Source organism: Thamnophis sirtalis, unplaced genomic scaffold, assembly GCF_051295495.1.
Source record: "Thamnophis sirtalis isolate CommonGarterSnake01/CBP01778 unplaced genomic scaffold, rThaSir2_p1.2 scaffold_12, whole genome shotgun sequence".
NCBI lineage: Eukaryota > Metazoa > Chordata > Lepidosauria > Squamata > Natricidae > Thamnophis > Thamnophis sirtalis.
Window position 1 is genome coordinate 30,063,480 of NW_028261392.1, and position 25,657 is coordinate 30,089,136.

At 37.7% G+C, this 25,657-nt stretch overlaps 2 protein-coding genes across 2 annotated transcripts in view; both read right to left on the reverse strand.

Moving 5' to 3' along the window:
* Window positions 1–3,240, reverse strand: part of GRTP1 (growth hormone regulated TBC protein 1) — a 34,015-nt gene extending 30,775 nt beyond the window's left edge. Inside the window, exon 1 of the mRNA XM_087726332.1 lies at window positions 2,708–3,240. Within this exon, the coding sequence (XP_087582458.1) occupies window positions 2,708–2,766 (59 nt within the window). The 5' untranslated portion in view covers window positions 2,767–3,240. The remainder of the gene's footprint in view (window positions 1–2,707) is intronic.
* Window positions 3,241–19,114: 15,874 nt separating this feature from the next.
* The window catches only part of LOC106539176 (inactive ADP-ribosyltransferase arh2), a 47,519-nt gene continuing 40,976 nt past the window's right edge, over window positions 19,115–25,657 (reverse strand). Inside the window, exon 8 of the mRNA XM_087726403.1 lies at window positions 19,115–19,548. Coding sequence (XP_087582529.1) covers window positions 19,533–19,548 — 16 coding nt within the window. The 3' untranslated portion in view covers window positions 19,115–19,532. The remainder of the gene's footprint in view (window positions 19,549–25,657) is intronic.

A 25,657-nucleotide genomic window follows, 5' to 3' on the forward strand; every position in this document is an offset into this window, starting at 1 on the left:
CATTCTAATTTTGAATGCTCACTAAACAAATAATTGTATAAGTAGTTGTTGCTTAGAGACCATTCGAAGTTACAACGGACTCTCCCAAAAGATATTTATGACCTTGTTCCAAAATTCTAACAGTGGCACTTTCCCTTCCAGTCACATCACTGCGTTTTGGTTACTTGGTAACCAGATCACCTTTAAGGCTACATTTGTGGTTCTGTGGTTACATGACACTATGGTTTTTTTGCCAGAAACAGGCTTTTTTTGGACTAGTTTCTGATAAAAACACCAAAAGAAATGTATTGAACTAACCACTGCAGTGTTCACTTAACAACTGGCACAAAAATGTTTGTAAAATCAGATTGGTCATGTATGTTTCCCGACTTGGAACCATCATAACTTACAACGGAAATTCTGTGTTCCATTACAGTCATACAAGAATTTCCCGTAATTCAAGGACTACCTGAATAAAGATAGGTTTACTGAGATGTATCAATATTATTTTTAAAAAAATGTTTTATGCATCATTATGCATCAAGGATATTAAGAGTAATTATTTCACATATTGACCCTAGATTAATTTTCCCCATTGCACTAGGATTTGGTATAAAGGATAGTTATGTAAACCTTTCAATGAGGATTACTACTAAGTGGTAGCAATACAATAATGATTTTTTTAAAGTAAAAAATGTGTGATTCCTGAAATAATGTATCAGGTAAACACTCAAACTAGTTATTAGAATTCCACTGCTACATAAGATAAACAATTTGTTTACACTTCTGCTTCTCTGGCCATGCAAAAGAAGCACATCAATCGAAAGTATTTTCTGTTCCTTTATTTTTAGTTACTTGAATTGATATCTGTCCAACCAAAAATGAAAGTTGTAACATACCACATTTCTATGTAAAAATATCTCATAATATTCAGGACAGGTAAATTTGCCTTTGGCATCTCCTGACTTTAGCATTTAATATGTATATATCAATATTTCTCAACCTTGGCAACTTGAAGATGTCCGGACTTCAACTCCCAGAATTCCCCAGCCAGCAAATGCTGGCTGGGGAATTCTGGGAGTTGAAGTGCGGACATCTTCAAGTTGCCAAGGTTGAGAAACACTGGTATATATCATAGATAGCCAGTTTGGTATAGTGGTTAAGGCCATTAGGCTAGAAATGGAAGAGTGGAGGTTCCAACTGAGTGATCTTGGGCCAGTCATTCTCACTCAGCTCTAGGAAGCAGGTGATGGCAAACCTGGAAAAGCTTGCCAAGAAATGCAGGGACTTGTCCACGTTAATTCTGAGAATTGGACAGGATTGAATGAAAAGGGGCGGGAAACACGCAGAACATTTCTCGAAGAAGAATACAAAGAAAGTTTAAGAAAGTCCAGTTAAAACTATGTCTTCTCAAATTGATTTGCTTGCTTTGTATTGTATATTCCTTCTGCATCTTCATTCTACAAATAATGCATTCAATTTATGCATGCATGACAGAATCATAAATTAGTAAAATTGAAAGTGAAAACTTTAACTATCCACGTTTTGCCTTTCAGGTTTGCTTGCATGCCAACATGCCAACACCTGTTAGCAATCTGAAGGACTGCCCCCCAAATGGGAGAACTAAGAACTAACTCCCTTTGTCTGAAATCAGGCCCTTTCCCGCATTTTGATGTGCAACAGAGGAATTAATAAGTGCTGGACAGTGGGCACTATTTTGTTCTGAAGAAAATATTAATCATTCCTGATGTCTCATCCGTCCCTCTGTCAGTTTCATTCCAAAAACAAGTGTTTCCGCTTGCAGAAAACCTAAGTAATTTACAACATTTAGCCTCTTCATATTCTCCAGTAACTATCATCTTTGCATACTGTTTAATATATTCTTCTAGAGCTTTCCTTCAATTAAACCTTAAAATAATACAATGAAATTGCTCAATGTTCATTTAGGACAACTGTGAGCAGTAGATTTGAGAAGAGCATCTCCTAAATATCTCATCATCTTATCCTGCTTTTTAAAAGCTCTTCATGCTAACTCCCAACAAAAGGAAGATAATTTCCTGGAGCCTACATAAAGTATTTCCAAAATAAGGACCTCTTACTTATTTCACTACTTTATAAATTTAACTCTCCTATGGAAGGTAAAATAAATTGTTGTTATTTCTTCTCAGATAAACTAGAAAATGCTAGTATTAGCTTATTCAAGGATTTTTTTTAAAAAAAGGAAATTTGCATTCAGACAACAACAAAAAACCTGGATTAAAATATGGTCGCCTATTTGCGGTTGAGTGTGTGTTGCGGAAATACAGCCACTAGCAATAAAATCCTTTAAAAAAGGATTCGGCCAGGCAAGCAAACACCCACGGTTGACCGAATATCCAAGCCAGCTACACCTGGCTCTCCCAGATAAACTTGTTGCCATTATAAGCGAGGCGCGCAGTCCCGGAATGACAGACAGGTCAGCTGCTCAACAAAGGAAAATACTTCAGAGAAGTTCAGCCCTTCCAGGAAAGAAAAGGAGCTCGAGAATTCATCCCAAACGTAGGGACTGCGCCCCCCACCACAGGCGCACCCCCTTTTTTTGCCCGCTATCCTACCAAAGCCCTTCTTCTTCCTTCATTTCCTGTTACACCTGACGGGCCACGCCGGGCATGCCAAGCAAAATCCCAGTTTGACCCGCACGCCCCTTCCTCGAAACCCAAGCCCGGGCGGAGAGGCGCGCTCGGCGTACCTATGGACGCTGCTTTCCCGGCTCCCTTGCTTCGCTCGCCGCACTTCCTCCCCCTCCATGGGAAGGGCTCTCTCGGGATTCCTCCAGCACTGAATGGTCGGAGGGTTCCCTCCCACGCCTCTCTGCTGGGGCGGCAGAGCCCCAAAGCCCACCGCGGCGTCAGCGAGGGGGCTGCTTTCGACGGTGCCGCTTGGCTCCTTCCCGGCTCCAAGAAGAGAGCGCCCGGCGGCTACCAGCGAAGTCTTTTTTCAGGAGGCAAGAAGGAGCCGGTGCGGCAAGCGATACTTCCACGTTGGAGGGACCAGCAGCGGCAGGAGACTCCCCGGCTTCCAAGTTTAGCCGCGGGCTTGGTGCCTTCACAGGGTCGCTTTTCTCCGTTCCCGAGAAAGATCAAAAGGAGCGCAGCAGCGCCTTTCCCATAGCCCGCGATAGCCCTTCCTGTTCCCTACCTGCTTTTTAAACCCTACCTCCGCGAAGGGAGCTCCAAATGGCGCCGCCTTAAGGACAAAGCCGGCGTAGCCGCCTTAGAGGTAAGAAAACGAACCGTAAGAACACGCCCGGGGGGGCTTGGAGGGGCTCCCTCCCTCCCACCTGCCTGGGCAACTCCGAGGGTGCGCGCGCACCCTCGCATGGTGGAGCGGAGCACGCCGAAAGTGCGGGGGGGGGGATAATCTGCCTGCGGGGAGGAGGAGCGCTGTGTTCCTTCCTCTGGGGCAGACCCCCCCCCCGAACCCGTTTTCGAGTCAAGTACGGTAATGAAGAACGTACGCTTCCGCGGTGAGGTTTGTGGTCCCCTCGGCTTTGATTTACACAGGATTAACTCACTTGTTTGGGGTTTGTGTCAAGACACCAAACCACAGGCTAACCACACTGGGTGGATTCGCATTAGAAAGCAAGCCATACGTTTTAAGCTTGCACGGTATCCTAGCACAACTCGTGTGCCTTCAGATCAGTGCTGCAGAATATCCGGGTGCCTTCGACTCTTCTTAGCAGTTTTAGGTATCCTGTGAATGTGCCTTGAGGCAGAAAAGGGGCTGCTCCGATGCGCTGCCCCAAATCCCATGGAGGAGATGGAGAGAAGGAGGGGGAATGAGTTAAAGGAGGATCAATTTTAAGTAGCTTACAATTCACTTTTCTGAAATAGGTGACCTCTGGATAATGGCATCTTACTGAGGCCACAAGTAGTATTCTTAAGCTGATGGGACATGTTAAGCCCTCAAACACTGTCGGCTTTTCCGCTTAAGATCTGACTTTTCCAAAGCAGAGGGGGTGGGGCAAAAAGGTTAGTTAAAACATATGTGGGAAATTAGCACCCATCCCTCTCCTAGAAAAATGAAATATTTTAGGAAATATTAAAAGGGCAGAATATTTACCCTAAAAGGGAGGCAGAAACACACACACAAACACACACGCACACCTTTGTCAATGGACCATTAAGGCCTCGGCCAGTCTATTCTACATAACAAAGATCCACCTCCTTCAGGCAGGTAGGAATTGCCCAAAGCCCTTTCATTACATCATCACCCAGCAAGGCTCAACCAAGCTTGGAACTCAAAAACACAACCTACAAATTACCCCTACATGGCCCCATGGGAGTCTGACAACCAATCAGAATACAAGCTCAAATTCAAACAGAGGGTATAAATCTCAGTCTCTCTTCACTTCATGTGCCTTTTTGCCCAGGACCTCAAGCCATGTGGTCCTGTTCACCATTAAACCATCTTTCCAATCAGCCACCATGTTTCCAGTGTCTTTCTCCCCACTTGGAACTGAACCCAGAAGATATTTCTTCCAACACAGATGAATTGATCGCTGACCTCCTTGATTGGCATACTATGCTCATTCTGTTCTTGATTATTGTTTTTCTCTTGTTTGGTGTTTTAAAATTTTGTTAGCATCCCAGAGTCACATATGTGAGATAGGCAGCCATATAAATTAATTTAAACAAACAACAGGTTTTATCTAGAATAACAGGTTTTGTGTGTTATTGAAGTCCAAAATGGAATTTTTAGATACAGTACATGAGTATGATTTCCTTTGTCAAATAACCAAAGAATGTCAGTTACAAAAACTTGGCTGTTACACATTTCTAATTTCCTTTTTTTTAAAGAATCTCAGCTTGATGTAATTGTGAATGTAAATAAAAACTATCAAATCATGTGTTTTTTAAATTCTTTGCTTCTCAGAAGAAAATTTGATCTGAAAAAAACCTTAATAAACTTGGTAGAAGTTACTTTCAATAAATATGCATAGGATAGCATATTGGATAACTTTGAAAGAAAGTTTGAACACAGTCCTTTGGGTTCAGAAATAAATTTATTTGTGAGTAAAAAAGTGCCAGCTTAAAAATTTCACTGTGTAAGTAAGGTATTATTATATAGGTTGTCCTCATTTAGCAACTGTCTCATTTAGTGATTGTTTGCAGTAACAATGGTGGTAAAAAACAACAACTTTATAACCAGTCCTCACATTTACGACCTTTGCAGGTCTGTAAATCAAAGGAAAGTTATGAAATAAGATCACAAACATGACTTGTTTCACTTATTGTTTGCTTTGTTTAACAATGAAGTTTGTCCAGCATCCTGCTTGACTAGGCAGAATGACCATCTTGAGAAGGCAGGTAAAATATGTAAGTGGGGTGGAACAATAGAGAGGAATATTATATGAATATAATACATACCATAACATTGAAAACAATTTTAAAATATATGCTTTTAGAAATAAGACTTTTCCTTTATTTAACCTTACATATGTTACCTGTTACTTTATGCTTGTAAAATAGTTGAGTACATTAAAAGCTGAGAAACATTTTGGTGTAGTTGTTAAAAGTGCCAAGGAAGAAACCAGGAAATACTGAGTTTCAGTTCTGCCTTAAACACAAACCCAGCTTGATGCCTTTGTCCCTAAGCCAGAGCTTTTCAAACTTGGCAACTTTTAATTCTGGGACTTCAATTCCCAGAATTCCCCAACAAGCCAACACTGCTTTAAGTACTAAGAAGAAAACAGTAGCAAACCACTTCTGTTGCCAAAAACTTGAGGAGCATGTCCAGACAGACAGTAGCAGTGAAAAATTTGAAGACACCTACGCATGCAACATAAAAGCATGAAAATATGAGGTAGGACATGGCCATTGCAGCATTCTGCTATGCTATAATCACCGTTCAGGTGTTCAAAACCAGTGCACATTTATCATCATTGCAGCATCTCGCAGTTGCATAGTCACCATTTGTGAACTCACAACTGCTTTCCAACAAGCAGAGCTAATGAAGAATGTGGAAGAGAAATTGCAAATTGTAGCAATGTCCTGTTGAATGACTACAGTGAGTTGCTCATCCCAATTGTGTCAGTAAGGAAGGATTATCTGCATTGTGCATTGAATGACAGCTTGAAGTGCTTGCTCAAATTCATGCAATTAGCATTATTTATTTTATAGCTAACTTCTCTTCTGCTGAGTTCTTCTGATTGGATTAGAATCCATATTTGATAACTTTTAAAATCTATTTTCCCCACTGATCATTTTAGCTTTATATAGGCTCTTAATGGTATCGATACAATTTTTAAAAAGTCTACTCAAAAACAAATACCCCAGAACGGAACTTTATTTGATTTAACTGTTTGTTTTTGTGTTGCTGAGGAAGAAAGATGTTTTTCAGAGTCCAGTGCTTGTATTTACATGTTTAATCTATAAGTAGCACAGTTAAACACCAGCTATCTTTTAAATTAGTTAATTACCAGAATGCCTCTTCATGCTTAGTCATATCCTTTCTGTGATATTGTATGTAAGTACAATAAGAATCTAGGTGCATTTAATTCCTGATGAGAAGTTTTAGGTTTTAATCACACCTGCAATGTGACAAATAACCCCCCCGTATTATGGCACTGTCTCATCATTAAAAATGAAACTGGGCATAAAAATTCAAAGTAAACAAAGCAATATGCAAAGTTCTACTTTGTGGCCTCCTTCAGCCAAATGAAGATGGACAAAAAACTACTCATGTTGATCTTAGTGGATCTTGAAAGTGATAGTATTATAGGTTTTATACCATATTATTCCCTAGCTTCCATATTGTTTTATGTGTATAGGTTAGACATAAAAGAGTTGTCTTGATTGCAATAGGACAAAGTCTAACTATATATATATATATATATTTAGAGTCACAACCCCTGGTATGCCCAAATATACTATACTAGTCTCCCTTTATTTATTTATCAGCACAAATACAACATATATATATATATATATATATATATATATATATATATATATATATATATATATATATATATATATATATATATATATATATATATATATATATATATATATATATATATATATATATATAACCTGTGCTCCATTGCCTCCCAGGCAGGGAGTTAACCATTTGAGCTACAGAGAACGACTCCTTTATCAGCCAGCCAGGGTGGGAGGTACTTTAAGTATATATATATATATATATATATATATATATATATATATATATATATATATATATATATATATATATATATATATATATATATATATATATATATATATATATATATATATATATATATATATATATATATATATATATAATTATGATGATGTTATATTACACACTCGTATGATTTCAATAATTATCTGTCCATTTATTGATGTTGTCTTTTTAAAAAAAAAATACAAGTAGTTCTCACTTAATAATGACAGTTGGGACCAGAATTTGCATCAGTAAGTGATGCAGACATAAAGTGCATGGGTTCATTAAGCAAGGACATCATATGATCACATTTGTAACTACTTGCAGACTTGCCCATTAACTGCGTGTAGGAATTTGGGAAAGGAGATTGCAAATGGTGATTGTGTGATCACACAGGACAGCTGTAAGTGCAATGGTTATTAAACAAGAACCATCTTTATTTACCTGCTTTAAATGCAAATTAGAAATTAGGAAACAAAAAGAAAAGAAAGTGCAATCAATAAGATCATCCAAAATCTTTCCAAGCTTAACACTGCAAAATGCTTGTTCACAATTTTTGTTAATATACACTTAGCTTGGAAATTTTTAATTTATCCTTTTTTTCCCATAAGCTTTTCAGATGAAGTACCATATAGAAAATACAGAAGACAACAAATAAAAAAGAACAGACTTCTGGCTGACGTCACGATGAGATTGGATGGGAGGAGCAGGTCTCCGCGCCGAGTTCTCCCCGTTGGACGGCTCTGAAAGGAGCTAAAGCCACCTTGAGCTGCAACTCTCCTGCTTGACCCAGGGCTTCTTCCCTCTTATCCACAATGAGAAGAGGCAGCCATCATGGCTGCCATGAAGTTGGGACAGCCAAGGCAACAAATAAATGTGTAGGAGCGGTGAGAAGATTGGAGCTGGGTGAGATTGGAGTTGGGTGAGAAGATTTCTTTTTTTATTTAGACCCTAACTTTAAAAGAAAAGAAGAAGAAAATCCAGGAAAAGAGACTCTATAAGCCTGGGGGAATTCCTGATAAGAAAAATAAACAACATTCATCTGGAGGACTGTGGTGATTCTGTTCTATAACTATTTACTTTATGATTACTGGAGACTCTATTGTAAGAATAAAGAAGACTCTTAAGTAAAGTAAAGTGACTTTTGATTTGTGGAAAGCTGCCTAGACTATGTAAATGGAACTGATTAAAAATCTTAAGATGTAAAGAACTTTGATTCTTGAACTTTCTGAGGAGCAACATTGGACTTGAATATATTTTTTTGAACTATTGAGTAAGAGCGGGACTTACTAAAATAAGACAAGATGCTCCACCAGGGGGAAATGAGTGAGATTTCAAAAGAAATGGCCTTGATGTTTCAAAGCATTTGGGACACTATGACAAAGAATCACAGAGAGCTAAAGAACCTATTGCAAGGCATAAATGGGGAAATAGAAAACATCCTACAATGGATAATGAATGAAAATCAAAGAGTCCAGGAAAAAGAGGAGACAGCAGCAAGAATGGAGGAAAAAATAGAACAGACAAACCAGCAATTAAAGCAAGAAGTTGATAAAGATAATAATGACTGATGAAATAAACCAAGATAAAAGTACCTTAAGAGATTTAAAAATGGAATTGGATAACCTGGAAGATGCTTTTGAAAGGGAGATAGGGGTGTGGGTGGACACTCTGGAGACCTGGCAGCTTAGGAGGATAGAGATGGAGAAAATATTCAGATTGAATGGTGAAGACACAGATGCTGATAGAGATAAAGATCCAAGAGAGGAGTATGGGAGGCAAGCTAAAAAACGAATAAAAATTGAAGGATTAAAACGGACAAGAGATGATGAATAGAAAGGAATTTCTTTCTTTTTTCCCCCTAATATACCGATGGCTTGATTAAAAACCAGAATAGTGGTAGAAATAAGAAAACAGACTTTTATATAAAGCAATAGTTAGATGGAAAGATTGGAGGTTGAAACTTGGTACTATTAGGTATGATTAAATAGTATGATAGTTGGTACTAGAATGGCATTCTGAGACTTTGAATAACCAAATAATGGACTATGTCTTAATATAAACATGTTTATTAACGCTAGGATTAGTAATGGTGACCTAGAATAGAGGAAGAAGCTCTATTCTAGAAGCTAAAATAGAGGTAGAAATAAGAAATTGGGGGAATATTAGCAGATATAATTTTATATAATAGACTATAAGTAATAACTAGATGGAAAGATTAGAAGTTGAAAGGTGGTATTATGTATGCTTAATAATATCATTGGCATTAACATGGAACATTGAAATATGAAACAACTACTCTATATTAATACTATGATTATATAAGTTTGATTAATGTAACATTATTATTATTATTATACAATTGTATCACAGCGGCCAGTTGTTTCACCGGATTTGGCATTGGTTACTAGTCGGGCCCCACCCAGGGGCCTAGGACGTCGTAACGTATTTTCATAATATGCGTGCAGATCCAAGCAGTGCGGCTTTTTGCATTTGACTGATGGTGATTTTGTCAATTTTTAACTGTTTTAAATGTAATTCCAGTGCTTTTGGAATAGCACCCAGTGTGCCAATTACCACTGGAATTATCACTGCTGGTTTGTGCCATAGTCGTTGAATTTCAATTTTAGCTTGTTCTTGCGCAGCCAGGATTAGTGACTGTTTCTTTCTTTAATGTACCTGTTGTTAAACATAACCAAGTTTGTTCACTGTCCACTTTATCTTTTATTTTTTCCAGAAATTGGCCATGCAGTGCTTTGTTCTGCCAACTCTCCATTCTTGATTTTATCACATGTTTTCTGTATTCTTATTTTGTTTGTTGGGCCTTCAGTAGTTTTTTGTTCTTTACTTCAATTAATAGATGTTCTTGACTTTCTTTTAAATAATCAGCCAGTGCATGTTTTTCTTCTTCAACTGTTTGCTTCCCTTGTAATAATCCTCTGCCCCCTGATTTTCGGGGCAGGTATAGTCTATCAGTATCACCATGTGGATGTAAACTATAGTGCATTGTCATTAGTTTCCTGGTTTTTCGGTCCAAAATGTCCAAATCAGCTTGTGTCCAGTTAACTATACCAGCTGTGTATCTTATAACTGGTATTGCCCAGGTATTTATGGCCTTGATTGTATTTCCACCATTCAATTTAGATTTCAAAATTTTCCTAACTCTGTTGGTGTACTCTCGCCTGACAATATTTTTTACTTCTCCATGCTTGATATTATCCAACTGCAGAATGCCTAAGACTAAGTATTTGTAGGCTTCATTTTTGTTGCATTTAATTAGTTGGCCATTGGGCATTTCAATTCCCTCACATGCAGTGATTTTGCCTCTTTTTATGGATACAGTGGCACATTTTTCCATGCCAAACTGCATTGAAATATCGGTGCTGAATACTCGGACTGTCAATGATTGGATTTCTATTTCTGACTTTCCATAGAGTTTCAAATCATCCATATATAGTAAATGTGAATTTTTTTTCAGCTTCTTTGGCTGTTTGGTAGCCTAATTTCATTTTTTTTTTAAGATTACTGATAGTGGGATCATTGCGATGATATTATTTATTATTATTATTATTATTATTATTATTATTATTGTTGTTGTTGTTGTTGTTGTACAATTGTATCACAGCGGCCAGTTGTTTCGCCGGATTTGGCATTGGTTACTAGTCGGGCCCCACCCAGGGGCCTAGGACGTCGTAACGTATTTTCGTAATATGCATGCAGATCCAAGCAGTGCGCCTTTTTGCATTTGACTGATGGTGATTTTGTCAATTTTTAACTGTTTTAAATGTAATTCCAGTGCTTTTGGAATAGCACCCAGTGTGCCAATTACCACTGGAATTACCACTGCTGGTTTGTGCCATAGTCGTTGAATTTCGATTTTTAAGTCCTGGTATCTTGCGATTTTTTCATGTTCCTTCTCGGCGACCCTGCTATCACCTGGTATTGCGATGTCTATGATTGTGACCTTATTTTTCTCAACCAGTGTGATGTCTGGTGTATTATGCACCAGTATTTTGTCGGTTTGTATACGGAAATCCCACAAGATCTTGACCATCTGATTTTCGGTTACTTTTTCAGGCTGATGTTCCCACCAGTTTGTTGCTGTTTTAATATTATAATTTTTGCACAAATTCCAATGGATCATTTGTGCTACTGAATTGTGCCGCAATTTATAATCAGTCTGCACGATTTTTTTACAGCAGCTGAGTATGTGATCAACAGTTTCATCAGCTTCTTTGCAAAGTCTGCATTTGGCATCATCAGAGGATTTTTCGATTTTGGCCTTAATGGCATTTGTGCGGATAGCTTGTTCTTGCGCAGCCAGGATTAGTGACTCTGTTTCTTTCTTTAATGTACCTGTTTTTAACCATAACCAAGTTTGTTCACTGTCCACTTTATCTTTTATTTTTTCCAGAAATTGACCATGCAGTGCTTTGTTCTGCCAACTCTCCATTCTTGATTTTATCACATCTTTTCTGTATTCTTGTTTTGTCTGTTGGGCCTTCAGTAGATTTTTGTTCTTTACTTCGATTAATAGATGTTCTTGACTTTCTTTTAAATAATCAACCAGTGCATGTTTTTCTTCTTCAACTGTTTGCTTCACTTGTAATAATCCTCTGCCACCTGATTTTTGGGGCAGATATAGTCTATCAGTATCACCACGTGGATGTAAACTGTAGTGCATTGTCATTAGTTTCCTGGTTTTTCGGTCCAAAAGGTCCAAATCAGCTTGTGTCCAGTTAACTATGCCAGCTGTGTATCTTATAACTGGTATTGCCCAGGTATTTATGGCCTTGATTGTATTTCCACCATTCAATTTAGATTTCAAAATTTTCCTAACTCTGTTGGTGTACTCTCGCCTGACAATAGTTTTTACTTCTCCATGCTTGATGTTATCCAACTGCAGAATGCCTAAGTATTTGTAGGCTTCATTTTCTTTGCATTTAATTAGTTGGCCATTGGGCATTTCAATTCCCTCACATGCAGTGATTTTGCCCCTTTTTATGGATACAGTGGCGCATTTTTCCATGCCAAACTGCATTGAAATATCGGTGCTGAATACTCGGACTGTATTTGTCAATGATTGGATTTCTATTTCTGACTTTCCATAGAGTTTCAAATCATCCATATATAGTAAATGCGAAATTTTTTCAGCTTTTTTGGCTGTTTGGTAGCCTAATTTCATTTTTTTTAAGATTACTGATAGTGGGATCATTGCGATGATGAAGAGAAGAGGTGAAAGTGAATCACCCTGGAAAATTCCTCGCTTGATATTAACCATTCCGTAGCTCTCATTCCCTATTGCCAACTCAGTTCTCCATTGTTTCATTGCCTTTTCAGTAAAGGATGTTGTTGTTATTATTATTATTATTATTATTATTATTATTATTATTATTATTATTATTGCTATTTGTATCAAAAATGAATCATACCCAAAGTCCACACTGTTCATGTCTTGATATTGATGTATATTTAAAAATAAAAGTCCAATGAAACTTTTTTTTAAAGAACATTAAAATGGCGTTTGACTAGGCTACATGTACAAACAAAGTGCAAATTGAGTGAAACTAGTGAGCATATATAGTGATTGCAGCTCAATAATTAAATTATTTTAGTATTGCACTTTGTTTGGAGGCCATGAAGTAAGACCCTGCATTAAAACTGCATTGCTCTGTTGTTATTCATTATCTTTAGGCTCTTGCAACAGCAACTAACACACTGGCTAATCCAGTCGAGCAGCAGCAAACGCTGCCTGAGGGAAGATTGCATCCTGGTTATCAGGATGTACAGAGGAAGTACAAGGTTCACACAGGAACATCTAGTTTGTAGGGAGTCAGCTTAGATAGATGCTTGAGCTGTTTATATTTCTCTGCTTAATCTCTTGCTGTTTTGTATTCCTGCATACTTGCTGTGTGATGCACTTTTGTGATATTTATCACTTCCATGTATGTGCATTGAATCATTCCATTCAGGGCCGTACTGTGAACTTTTGTTCTTGTTTTCTTTTTTTCTTTTTAAGTTTAGAGTTCAACATTAAGAGTAGCTCTGCTGAATCAGGCTAAAGCATAACTCAGTCCACTATTCCAGTTCTCACGGGCTAGTCAGATCTATCTGGGCTGCCTGCAAAGACGTGGAGACAAATTCCTTGCCACTTACCACCCTCACACTGTTTCCCAGCAACTGGTATTTGGAGCCCTGCGGCTGCCCTCAGTTTGGAGGTAAAATGGAGTCTTTGAGACAGACAGCCCTCAATAGACTACCTCCAGGAGTACCCTCCAGGATCTAAACCTTGTTTTTATCCACTCTGCCAAGATATTACTGATGAAATCAATGTTGCATGGCAAATATCAAAGACAATAATATTTTGACTGAAATTAAAGAGTGAAAATGAATGGTCACAGATGGCAAACTTGGGGGTTAAACAAAAAAACTACAAGAGAATAAAAAGAATGTCATCCAGTATGTCTGAAGAGTGCCAGGATAGAGTAGAATGGCATACATTTTTAAATTTATTTTTTATTTATTAACTTATATTTAGAAACTGCCCATCTCCCTCACAGAAGGACTACATTGATCTTGTATACCCTGCATCCAGACCAATTTCTTTCCTTCTATTGTTTGGTTTTAAAGGGACAACCTTCTAATATTATGGATCCATGATGCATTAATGAGCCATTTTGATGTAATGGTTAAGGAGCTAGGATCCAGGAGATGGTGAGTTCTGGTCCTGCCTTAGACACAAATGGATGACTTTGGGCCAGTCACTCTCCCTCGGCCGAACCCACCTGATGGGGTGGTTGTTGGGAAAATAGGAGCAGGAAAATATATTTTGTATTTTTTCTGCCTTGAGTAACTTATAAAGTAATAAAGGCAGGATAAAAATCAAATACATGCATAAATGATTCTGGTTTTATGGAGGGTTCAAATCAAGGAATACACATTTTTTAATTCTGCCATTCCACATTCTGTAGGATTACAGCTTGTATCTAATGTGCTTTGTAGCCATCATACTTTTCCCCACATTGCTCTTATCCAAGCATGGTGATTACTACTCTGACTGCCTTGTCACCAAGAAAATGTGGCTCCCGTTTGAGAACTGGAAGGCTGACTTTTTGTTAACATAAGAAAGGAAAAGTGTTTGCGCCATTGCCAATCGGTATGTAAAGAGAAGAAGGTGTGTTGGGAAAACACAGCTATATATAAATTGCAGAAATATGGGAAGGGTGGGAAAAACTTAAAACTTTATTAATCAAGTGGGGTCATCTGTGAACTCAATTGTGATAATCAGCACCAGATAACCACAAAAGATTAGGTGAGCACGTCCTATATATCTCCCTAAGATAATTATGTGTGCTACTTATTTCATTGGCATTGCTGTCCTAGATTACCCTTGGCCCAATAACTGACTTTTACCTTTATTCATTCAACAGACCGTAATTTCTTTTGTTGCAGCCAAACCCAAGGCATTGACCTTAGGACTCATGAGAATCATGGGATCCTTCAAGAATAGATTGATGCAGATAGTCCTTGACTTACGACATAAATAAACCCAGATTTCCATCATAAGTTGAAAGAGGCGCCCATGTGACTGAGTTTACAATCTTTTTTGTGGCAGTCATTAAGTGAGTGCTGCAATCATTAATGAATTCACATGGTCACTTTTGGCAGGAAATTGGGCAAAAAGGCCAGATTCTGGCAGAAAAGTCATAAAACGTGTCACATGATGCCACTTGGAGAGGCTCTTTCTCTGGGCGCCGCTAACGTTGGCAAGATGGTGAATGTCCCGAAAACCCGCAGGACTTACTGCAAGAAATGTGGCAAACATCAGCCCCGCAAAGTCACCCAACACAAGAAGGATAAAGAGTCTTTGTATGCTCAAGGAAAGCTGAGATACGACCGTAAGCGCAGTGGCTATGGAGGTCAGACAAAACCCATCTTTCGCAAGAAGGCAAAGACCACAAAGAAGATTGTGCTGAGACTGGAGTGCGTGGAGCCGAATCGGCTCCACGCACTCCAGTCTCAGCACAATCTTCTTTGTGGTCTTTGCCTTCTTGCGAAAGATGGGTTTTGAATGCTCCAAGTGGCTGTAAAGATAAACCACTCGCCAAGCACCCACAATGTGGTCATGTGACCATGGGACGTTGCCACTGTTGGAACTCTGGTACTGGAACTCATAAGTACCTTTTGGGGAAATGTCATAATTTCAACCTTTCATCATCATTCAACAATATTTTACAAGAAATGCTTCTGCATGTTGGCCCAGTAGGTTGCCTAGTATTAATGTGTAGATGATATGTTGTTCATTTCTTTAGAGCCAATTTGTTTGTTTGTTCATTAGTTCATTGGATTTATATGCCGCCCTTCTCCCAAAGGACTCAGGGCAGCGTACAACATTAAAAAAAACACACATATTACAAAAGTTAAAAAGGAAATTAAATAAAGTATCCAAAAACAAACTCAATTAATATTAACAATAAAAATTTTAAAAATTAGATTAAAATTAACAATTAAATTAATCATTGATTTTATTCTGTTCAGGCCAGGCCAGCTTGGTGGAAAACCCAACATTTAGGGCGCGTCGGAAGGACTGGAGGTTGGGGATTATGCGAAGCTCTGGGGGGCAGCTCATTCCAGAGGGAAGGCGCTCCCACAGAGAAGGGTCTCCCCCTGGGGGTCGCTAGCTGACGCTGTCTGGCCAACAGCACCCCGAGGAGGTCAACTGAATGAATTATGCTGCTTTAAAAAAAAATTCTTTTCTATAAGAAGCTCAGAAAAACATCTACCGGTATAGTACTTCTTCATTCGATCATTGTGGCAGCTTTTCAAAGTGTTAGATTAAATGAAAGCCATCGTGTGTGTTTGTGTGTGTTTTATGATTCAGTACAGTAAGGGCTGAAATTTAATACAGCATTCACTGTAATACACTATAGTATTTATATATTTACAAAGATACACAGGTTCTCAGCCATACTGTGGTCACATTTGTATGAGTAATTATATGCACATGACTATGTTCCCTTCACTGTATGCCTCAACAACATGAGATGCACAGATTTTGCAGGAAATCCTTTCTGCTTATACAAATTAATTCCATTTGACTTTTTGTTTGTTTCTCAAACAAAAGATCCCCCCCCCCGCAAACACAACCAATTTGACTTTACATTCTTACAGGATGTCTTCTGATAGGAAGTAATAGGAGTACAGGTAGTCCTTGACTTCCGACCACAATTGAGCCCAAAATTTCTGTTGCAAAGCAAGACAGTTGTTAAGTGAGTTTTGCCCCATTTTACAATCTTTCCACAGTTCTTAAGTGAATCACTGTAGTTATTAAGTTAGTAAGACAGTTGTTAAGTGAATCTGGCTTCCCCATTGACTTTGCTTGTCCAAAAGTTGCAAACGATGATCCCATGATCCTGGGACATGGCAACCGTCATAAATATGAGCCCAGGCATCTGAATTTTGATCACATGACCATGGGGATGTTGCAATCTTTGTAAAAACAGTCACAAGTCACTTTTTCAGTGCAATTGTAGTTTTGAATGGTCACTAAAGAAACTGTTGTAACTCGAAGGTTACCTGTATAGTAGATACTTGTAGTTGATTTTTTTTTCCAAAATGGAAAATGTGCCATCTAAAGGCATAAAGTGGCACTGCAAGAAAACAAGTCCTTCTCAAATCAAATAATACTACTGGTAGATCATTAATTCTTCTCACTGATTCTCAAATCGAACAAGTTTATTGACACTTATAAATACATTCAGATGAATTGGTTTAGGTTTCAACTGGGGGCATCCACTAGAGTTTTTGTGGAATAGAAATGTTACGCCTGAATACTAAAGAAAAACCAGGGTGTTTTCAGTGCAGAAACTGTCATGGGGTGAAACAGTGTATGTAGTACATAGTCAACATTCTTAATAGAATAAGGTAGTTTGATAAAGAACAATTACCTAGAGTGATGATGAGTTCCTTCTTTGCTGGAATCTGCCAAGAAGACTGGTGTCCATTGGAGTTGGTGGCCAATAAATATATAACAATGATACCAATCCTTGGGAAGAATTTGATAGATAGATAAAAATGCCAAGTCCAGGCTAAACATCTGGCTGATGATACAATGAGCCATAATACTTTAATTTGGATAGTTGAACTGAACAGAGGAATGGGCTAAATAGTTTGGTTCTCTCATTAGGAGAATTGATTTAAATTTCAGTTGTGGCATTAAACAGATTTTTTTTTAATCTGCAGGGCATCAATTTAAAATAAAACAATGCAGAAAATGAAAAAATCACCTAGCAGAGATTTTAGTTGATTATAGGGCCAGTGAAATTATTTGACTTATATTGGTACTGATTATATTTTTAACTGTATTCCTTTCTTTGTTGTATTTTATTGTTTAATGATATGGTTAAAACTAATCAATAAAGTGTGTGCGCGTGTACATACACACACATACAATGTATACAGATATGTACAGTATGTATATGTATATTTATATGTTATATGTATGTATTGATGGCAGACCTTTATGAAAATACATAATATGTAACCTTTGTCAACATTTGTATAATCTTTTGTGGGGTTTTTTGTACACTTTTACTCACTTTTCTGACAATTTAAGATAGCTAAGGAAAAAGGTAAAAATACAACCATAAATGAAAAAGCTAAGGAAGTTAAAAAATACATTAAAAAACTTCTTCATATTCTCTTCAATGGTCTATATTCTTCCAAATGATTGCTTAGAGGCATTTGGCCATTCATAAAATGGATACCATGGGGAAATATAGGCAGTTTCAAATTACTCATATTCATGTCTTCTGGAGCTTCTATTTATCTTTATCCAACACACATTTCTAGTCAAACATTGGGTTATAGCTGCTCACCATTTTTATTTTTTTTTAAATAATTTTCGGAGCTTAACAGCAGTCTTAAAATAAGTTTTATTCTGGACTCTGGGGTTTTCCTTTGCAGCATGCTTTCTTTCAATTTCTTGTTTGTGTGTGTGTGTGAATGTATATATGTATAGAGTAAAATATCCTTGAACCTGGTAAGCATCAAGAGCGGAATCTTAAACCAATGGATACACCCATGTATCTCTTCTGGATTTTAGTCACACTTTGTATTTTGTGGATTGCAGTTTGGCAATGAACTCCATTCTGAAGGTTGATGTCTAGGGAAGCCTGCTGACAGATTAATCTTGTGTGTATAAGATATGAACGAACCCTGGTGGTACAGTGGTTAGAATGCAGTATTGCAAGCCAACTTTGCCCATAGCCTGGAGTTCAATCTTGATGGAGTTCAAGCTTGATTCAGCCTTCTGTCCTTCCGAGGTCGGTAAAATGAGGACCAAGATTGTTGGGGGCAATATGCAGATGTTGTAAACCACTCTGAGTGTACTGTAAAAGGCACTGTAGTGTGGTATATAAAATTAAGAGCTATTGCTATATGTGCTGGGTTCAGTAGTATATTGCCTTTATACTAACATAATCTTCTAACTCTTCAGAAAAAAAGTGAAATGAACATCTTAAAGATCCCTGGGAGTAATATGCTCTGCCTCATATTTTATGAGTAAAATAATACTAAGTATTGTATTTCATTGTTTTTCTACTCTTTGATAAAGGGAGCATATAATCAAACTTCCATTCTTTTGATGCAATTGTAAAAAAAATTTAAAACATTATGCATCCTGGAAAAAAAACAGAATCAAGAATCTTGAAAGTTAATTGGGTTATATATACATTGGCCAAAATGAATGTAACAGTATAATTAATGTGATTCCACAGAACAATATTCTTAATTATCATGATAAACAGAAGTGAAATTAGTAATTTCACCTGTAATTACAGTAGAGATTTTTGTCTAGAGATATTTTAATAGAGGACATTCATAATTTGATCAGTGGTTTTGACCTGTTCAGACATTTGTTAATTAAATATTTTCCTATGACATTTAGAACAAAACAAAAAAAGAATGATAAGTAGATAATTATAACATGAAAGACCAGTTTTTACATAGTATTCAAGAAAATGTTTAGGTAAGAACTTGATGAGGCTGGTTTACACTTCATGCATAGTTTAGTCTATTCTATTAGAGCTATGTTTTCAAATCTCAGCAACTTTAAGACTTGTGGACAAAATCATGTGAAGTACGAGTACCGTTTTGTAAAGCCTTAGTAAGACCACACCTGCAATACCGCATACAGTTTTGGTCAACCCATTATATATAAAAGATGTTGAGTCTTAGGAAAGAGAGCAGATAAAAACAATAAGCATGATTAGGGGCATGGGGGCTAAAACATACAAAGAAAGGTTGAACTAGGGGGTGACATGATAGCAGTGTTACAATATTTGAGGGAAGAGCTGGTCAATCTATTTTCCAAAGCATCTGAAGGCAAGATAAGAAACAATGGATAGAAATTAGTCAAGGAGAGAACCAACGTATAACTAACAAGAATCAAACAGTGGAACACTTGACCAGTGGAACTGGATAACTACTTGTCAAAAAAGGCATAGAGTCTCCTACTTGAACAGGGGATTGGATTTAAAAACCTACAAGGTCCCTTCTAATTCTGTTATTCTATTATTGACTTCAAGTCACAGTATTCCCCATTCTCAGCAGAGTACTCTAATTCAGTGATTGTTAACATTTTTGGTGCCAAGTGCCCAAACCCCCCAAATGCAATGCAAGTGCCCCCCGCACATGCACCCTACTCCCCATGCATGAGTCCTGCCCCCACGCATGCACACGGTATCCCCTGCATGTGCCCCCCCACACATGCGCAGTAGAGACCTGAAGACCAGCTGGCCGGCAGGAGGCACATGCACATGCGTGATGGGACTAGGCTGGGGCGACGGCTGGCATGGACGCAGAGAGGGTTCTGCGTGCCTCCTGTGGCATGTGTGCCATAGGTTCGCCATCATGGCTCTAATCATTTACTATTTGATTTTATGAATGGACTGTCCAGAGCAGCTTCCTGCAGCCAGCATGGCCATCACCAAAAAGTGTGTAAGCTGAAATGTGCATATTTGAATGGTGTCCAAGTTGAAAATCTTGGAATAGAGACAGAACGTCAGAATTTCCATGTGCAAAGCAAACGGTAGGAATTGTAAAGTCTGTCCTGACTCATAGCTCCTTTATATGCAAGGAAAGGTCTGGGCATTAAGATGGGGCTTATGCTGAGAGATAGAAATGTTAAACAGAAGATGGCTCTGTGTCTTTATATACAGATCATCCCTGATCTGAAAAGAAGTGAAAACAAGCAGTTGTTTCTTATCATCATTAATTCAAGACTTATGTGATAATATATTCTGTATTCTTCACCTCTACTTGCTATATTACAGTAATAAAAGTGGAATTCTACTGGTCCTAATCTAATACTCAACCACTATACCAGACAGTCCCTTTTTAGAATAAATCATTTTAGCAAGTTAATTTTTTTTTAAAAAAATCTTAGAATAGAGGCAGGGGTGGGATTTGACCAGTTTGCACCAGTTCGGGGAAATTTGTAGCTCCGAAGATCAGCTCCCATGAGCAAGTTGACCTGCCAGCCCTGCCTGCCCCTGCACTTTACCTACCTTTATCTTCTCAGCTGAGTCACGCAGCAGAGTGGACTGCTGCACCTCAGCTGTTTTCCTTCCCAAGCAGTAATCCGGAAGGTAAGTATTCACTGAACTGTGCGCGCATGCGCAGCGAACCGGTTATTACACCGGTAGGATCCCATCCCTGATAGAGATATTCTGGTTTGTATATACTTTGCAGCTGGGAACTCCAGACTTTGGGACATTATTACCAAGGTGCTAATCAGGTTTTCTGAGGGGGAAAAAAAAACCTGTTTGCTAAGTTTTTTTGGTGCAGCCATTCAGAAGAGATTGCGTTGCAGAATTTTTAGTCGATGTAGGATTTGAACTCAGGATGATTAATTGGAGGTTTCCTGCAAGATATTGATCAATTCATTCTTGGGAGCCCTGCTCTTTCCATTTTGATTGGTTCTTGTCTGTTGATGACTGGTATTTTAATTTAAGCACCTGATAGATGGTAGATAGTATCCAGTTCAATGAATCTCTTAGTAGTCCATTTGCTTGAGTAGCAGACTTCTAGGAAATCTCAGGGGGAGGGGGGTTGTTTTATGGGATCTATTTCAGTCTCCCAGTCAAATGAATGATTAGTTTTAACACTATGGTGGTTGTTAAATATTTACAATCCTGATTCTTTATTGCAGTGTTGTGTTTCATACTTCTTTGATGCGATGTATCCTATTTGTCCAATATAATACAGTTTGCAACCTTGCATATGGTTTTGTTCCATCTTGGTGGAGTGTGCAGACTTTAGGATTATACAATTATGCATTTTTTTCATAATGCACTCTAGAGCCCAAGGCATGAATTGTGGGATTGTAACATCACACAAAATGCAATATTGAAAGTATCATGATCAATTAATTTAACAGGAATGAGTGCTCAGTTATCTATAGTAATAGCAATAGCAGTTAGACTTATATACCGCTTCATAGGGCTTTCAGCCCTCTCTAAGCGGTTTACAGAGTCAGCATATCACCCCCACAGTCTGGGTCCTCATTTCACACATCTCGGAAGGATGGAAGGCTGAGTCAACCTTTAGCCCGTGAGATTAGAACCGCTGAACTGCAGATAACAGTCAGCTGAAGTGGCCAGCAGTACTGCACCCTAACCACTGCGCCACCTCGGCTCATCTATCCATTTGTCTTGCAGCAGTGTAAAATAATGATGAGTGGTAAATTCATACAGAACTTACTAAAATATTCCCCTTCAAAATTTCTTAGAACTGTCAAACCATTAACCATGAATAATGTATTCCATTAACTTGTTCAAAAACTTTGTGATATCATCAGCTGGAAAATAATTTCAGTGTCTTCAATCAACCTTGCCCTTCTTAATTAGTAGTACAGGCCGATACATAGGCTATGTTTTGCAGTTGTTCTTACTTCTTAATATATAGGCTAAAATTAACCCTCTTAAATGTTTAGAAAAGAACACAGGAACAATGGGAAAGGTATTGCTGTAATTAAGCATAGCTGCCATTTTCTTGCAGGTTTTCCCAATTAACATCATTATTGCAACATAATTAAGAGCATAGGTCCAGAAGTGGGCTACAGTAGGGAACCTTTTCTCCCCTTGATGGAGAAAAACTGGAAGCTAATTATTTATCTGAAAAGAATTATTGAAAACAATGTATTAAGATACACCAGTGCAAAGGAAAGCAGACATTATGATAAATGCAAGTACTGTCTAAAGTAAATTACAAGCTATTATGAGATGACACTATCCCTTTTTAGGTCTGCAAAAATCTAGACAATTAAATGGCATCAAAGAGAAACAGAGCACTCTTGGCTGCCTTATCATAATTCACTGAATCTTGGCAGCCATAGCTTCAGGGCTTTTTTTCTCCTGAGAAAAGGTTGAGAATAATTCAGCCAAAGTGAAGGGCCTTTTAGTTCCATTGTTTTTAGTGGAGGAGTTAAGCAAAGGTGGGTTCCTACCATTTCTGACTGGTTCATCCGAGTAGGTAGTAACTTGGCCTGCCACGACCCCGAACCAGTTCTATCTTAAATGCCACCATCTTGTTTTTTGCTTCTGCACATGCACGGAAGCAGTTCTTTTAAGTACTATGCATGTGCGTATCGCACCTCCTCGAGCGAACTGGCAGTAGCAGCAGCCAGAACCGCCCCTGGAGTTAAGAATATGTACAATTGATCATGATGAAAATCTGTTTAGCCAAAAAACGTACTTACCATTTCTGGAGTAAGTTTGAAACTGCATAGTTGTATAAGATATAGACTATTGAAGCAGGTAAATAATTTATATGATATATGAAGGAAGATTGCCTTTTATTACTAGCTATAAGAGTTGATCAGTGTTTATAAAAATTAATAGTGCTTTGTTTGTCTGTACATGTGTTATACGCATGCACACATGAATAGTTTATCCCATCACATCAACTGTTACTTACATGACATAAAATATATGTTTTCATATACTACTTGTTTCCTTCTTTTAAAATGCCAGGGGTGCTAAACATCAATTATGCTATCGCCGTTTGAGAGGATCAAAGCAAATGGATTTTCTTCGGTCAGGGTCTATGAATGCTTTGTTTAATTGCTCAGAGTCACGTTCTTTTAAGACAATTGCCTTGATTGCTTTCATGGTGGATTTCATTTCTGAAAATAGAATTTGGTTGCTATACTCTTGACTTTCAGATGACACTTGGTTCCTGTATTTGGATTTGCATTTTTTTTTTTATGTATTCACATTATAGACATGCTTGTGAGTAACTGGATCCATGGCAGTGGTGAAATTCAATTTTTTTTTACTACCGGTTCCGTGGGCATGGCTTGGTGGGTGTGGCAGGGGAAGGATATTGCCAAATCTCCATTTCCACCCCACTCTGGGGCCAGCCAGAGGTGGTATTTGCTAGTTCTCCAAACTACTCTAAATTTCTGCTACCGGTTCTCCAGGACCTGTCAAAAACTGCTCAATTTCACCCCTGGTACATGGTGCTCCAAAGTTACTTCATTCTCTGTTTGCTCCATAATTAATTCCTGAGATCTGGTCACAATATGCATTTAAGAAATACCTATAGTGATTTTCTCAATTTCTTCAAATTTCTGCAAAGTGCAACTCCACATCAAGCACATTTGATATTATTGGGATTACCACATTTAGAAGTGTTATGGATAACATTATTAACTAGGATGATATATGAAATGACAAAGCTGTATAACACATATGAAAATATTAGATTCATCGAAGACATCAAACACAATATCAGCACTTTCCCACCATGGTAAAATAATAAATCTTCAGTCCAGATTTTATTGTGCCATTCTGTAAAAATAAATTTATACTGTATTTTGTACAACAACATTTTCATTATTTGTTCTTTTGAAATTAATATGGAAGTCCTGCATAAGTTCTACAAAATAATTTAATTTACAATGGTATGTTCATAATTTTACTACATAAAGTTCATAATTTACAACTGCACATGTTCTACGATATAATATAATTTAATTTCTAATCTTTTTGGTTATGGTGATTTTGCATTAAAAGTTTTGTTTTTATATATTCACATTATTGCTTCTACATTTTATTTAATGAGAGACTTTCACAAGTTGTTTTTAAAAGGCAATAAAAAAAATCAAACATTGGCAAGATTTCAGGGTCTATATAGTTTGCTCCAAAGTCCCAAGTCATCTTTCCATTTTATTAGAAGATATACAGTTTAAATTAGAAGGTTCACTAATATTTAGCCAGGAGAGGCAGTTTAGTTTTGTTGCAGCAAAGTTAGATTCTGCTGAAATATAACAGGGTTAAAAATAAACTACCTCTTCTAGTTCATGCCACAATCATCTACAGGTTGTCCTTGTTTAGCAACCAACTCACTTAGTGACTATTTGCAATTATAATAGTGTTGAAATAGTAACTTTGTGGTCTGTCCTTGCATTTATGACCTTTGCAGGTCTATAAAGGAAGGAAAAGCTGAAGTAAGATCATAAAAACAGTAATAGTTTCACTTAGCTGTCACTTTGCTATTGACCGAGTTTTCAGTCCAAATTGTGGTCACTAAACAGGACTACCTGTCCTCTTACATTCAGTTTCCAAAAAATAAACATGCAGATGCCTGCTATCCTTATCAGGATAGCAAAGCGGCAATGACATTTTTTGCAGAGCTGAGAAGAGAATCTGCTTCAGTAGACATAGATTCAATTTAGCAATTTTGGTCAAAGGTGGTTGATAGGTTGTAGCACTCTCTCCCCCACCCCACCCTCACCCCCACGATTTTTGAAATTCTCAGAAATAGGTGTTTCTTTCCCATTCCAATAAATACCACTCAGACATTTTTAATCTACATTTCTTAATTTCCAAGAATTAAAAAACAGCAGTTTTGGGGGATCATGAAAATTTGCACTTTTATCACAACATAAAGTTGGATTGTGGGTAGAAAAATGAGTCTAAAAACTTTCAGATGGGAAGTTTATTTTTTATTTATTTATTTAGTTTGTCACTCATGTACAAGATAACAGGAATAAGAATAAACACGAATAAGAACACAGGAAATGGGTACAAATAAATGGGGACAGGGATGTTAGGCATGCTGGTGCGCTTATGCACGCCCCTACTGACCTCCTAGGAATGGGGTAGGGTCAACAGTAGACAGTTTAAGGTTAAAGTTACTGATAACAAAGATTTTGAATGGAATATGGTGTACTGTGAGGGACTTTTTTTATCAAAACAAGGGGAAACGACTGTGTATAAGCTTGTGCTTCTGCTCACTTTGTTCCCCCTGAGCATTCCAAGAAAAATCTAAAAGTAAATTAGATGCATTGAAACAGTAAGATTAAGAAGAGAATGGGGTAAAACAAGGAGAGGTAGGATCAAGAATGAAGAGGTGCTGAATGAGTGTGGAATAGAGTTATCAATACAAAAGAAAAAAGTTGAGGTGATTTGGTCATATAGAC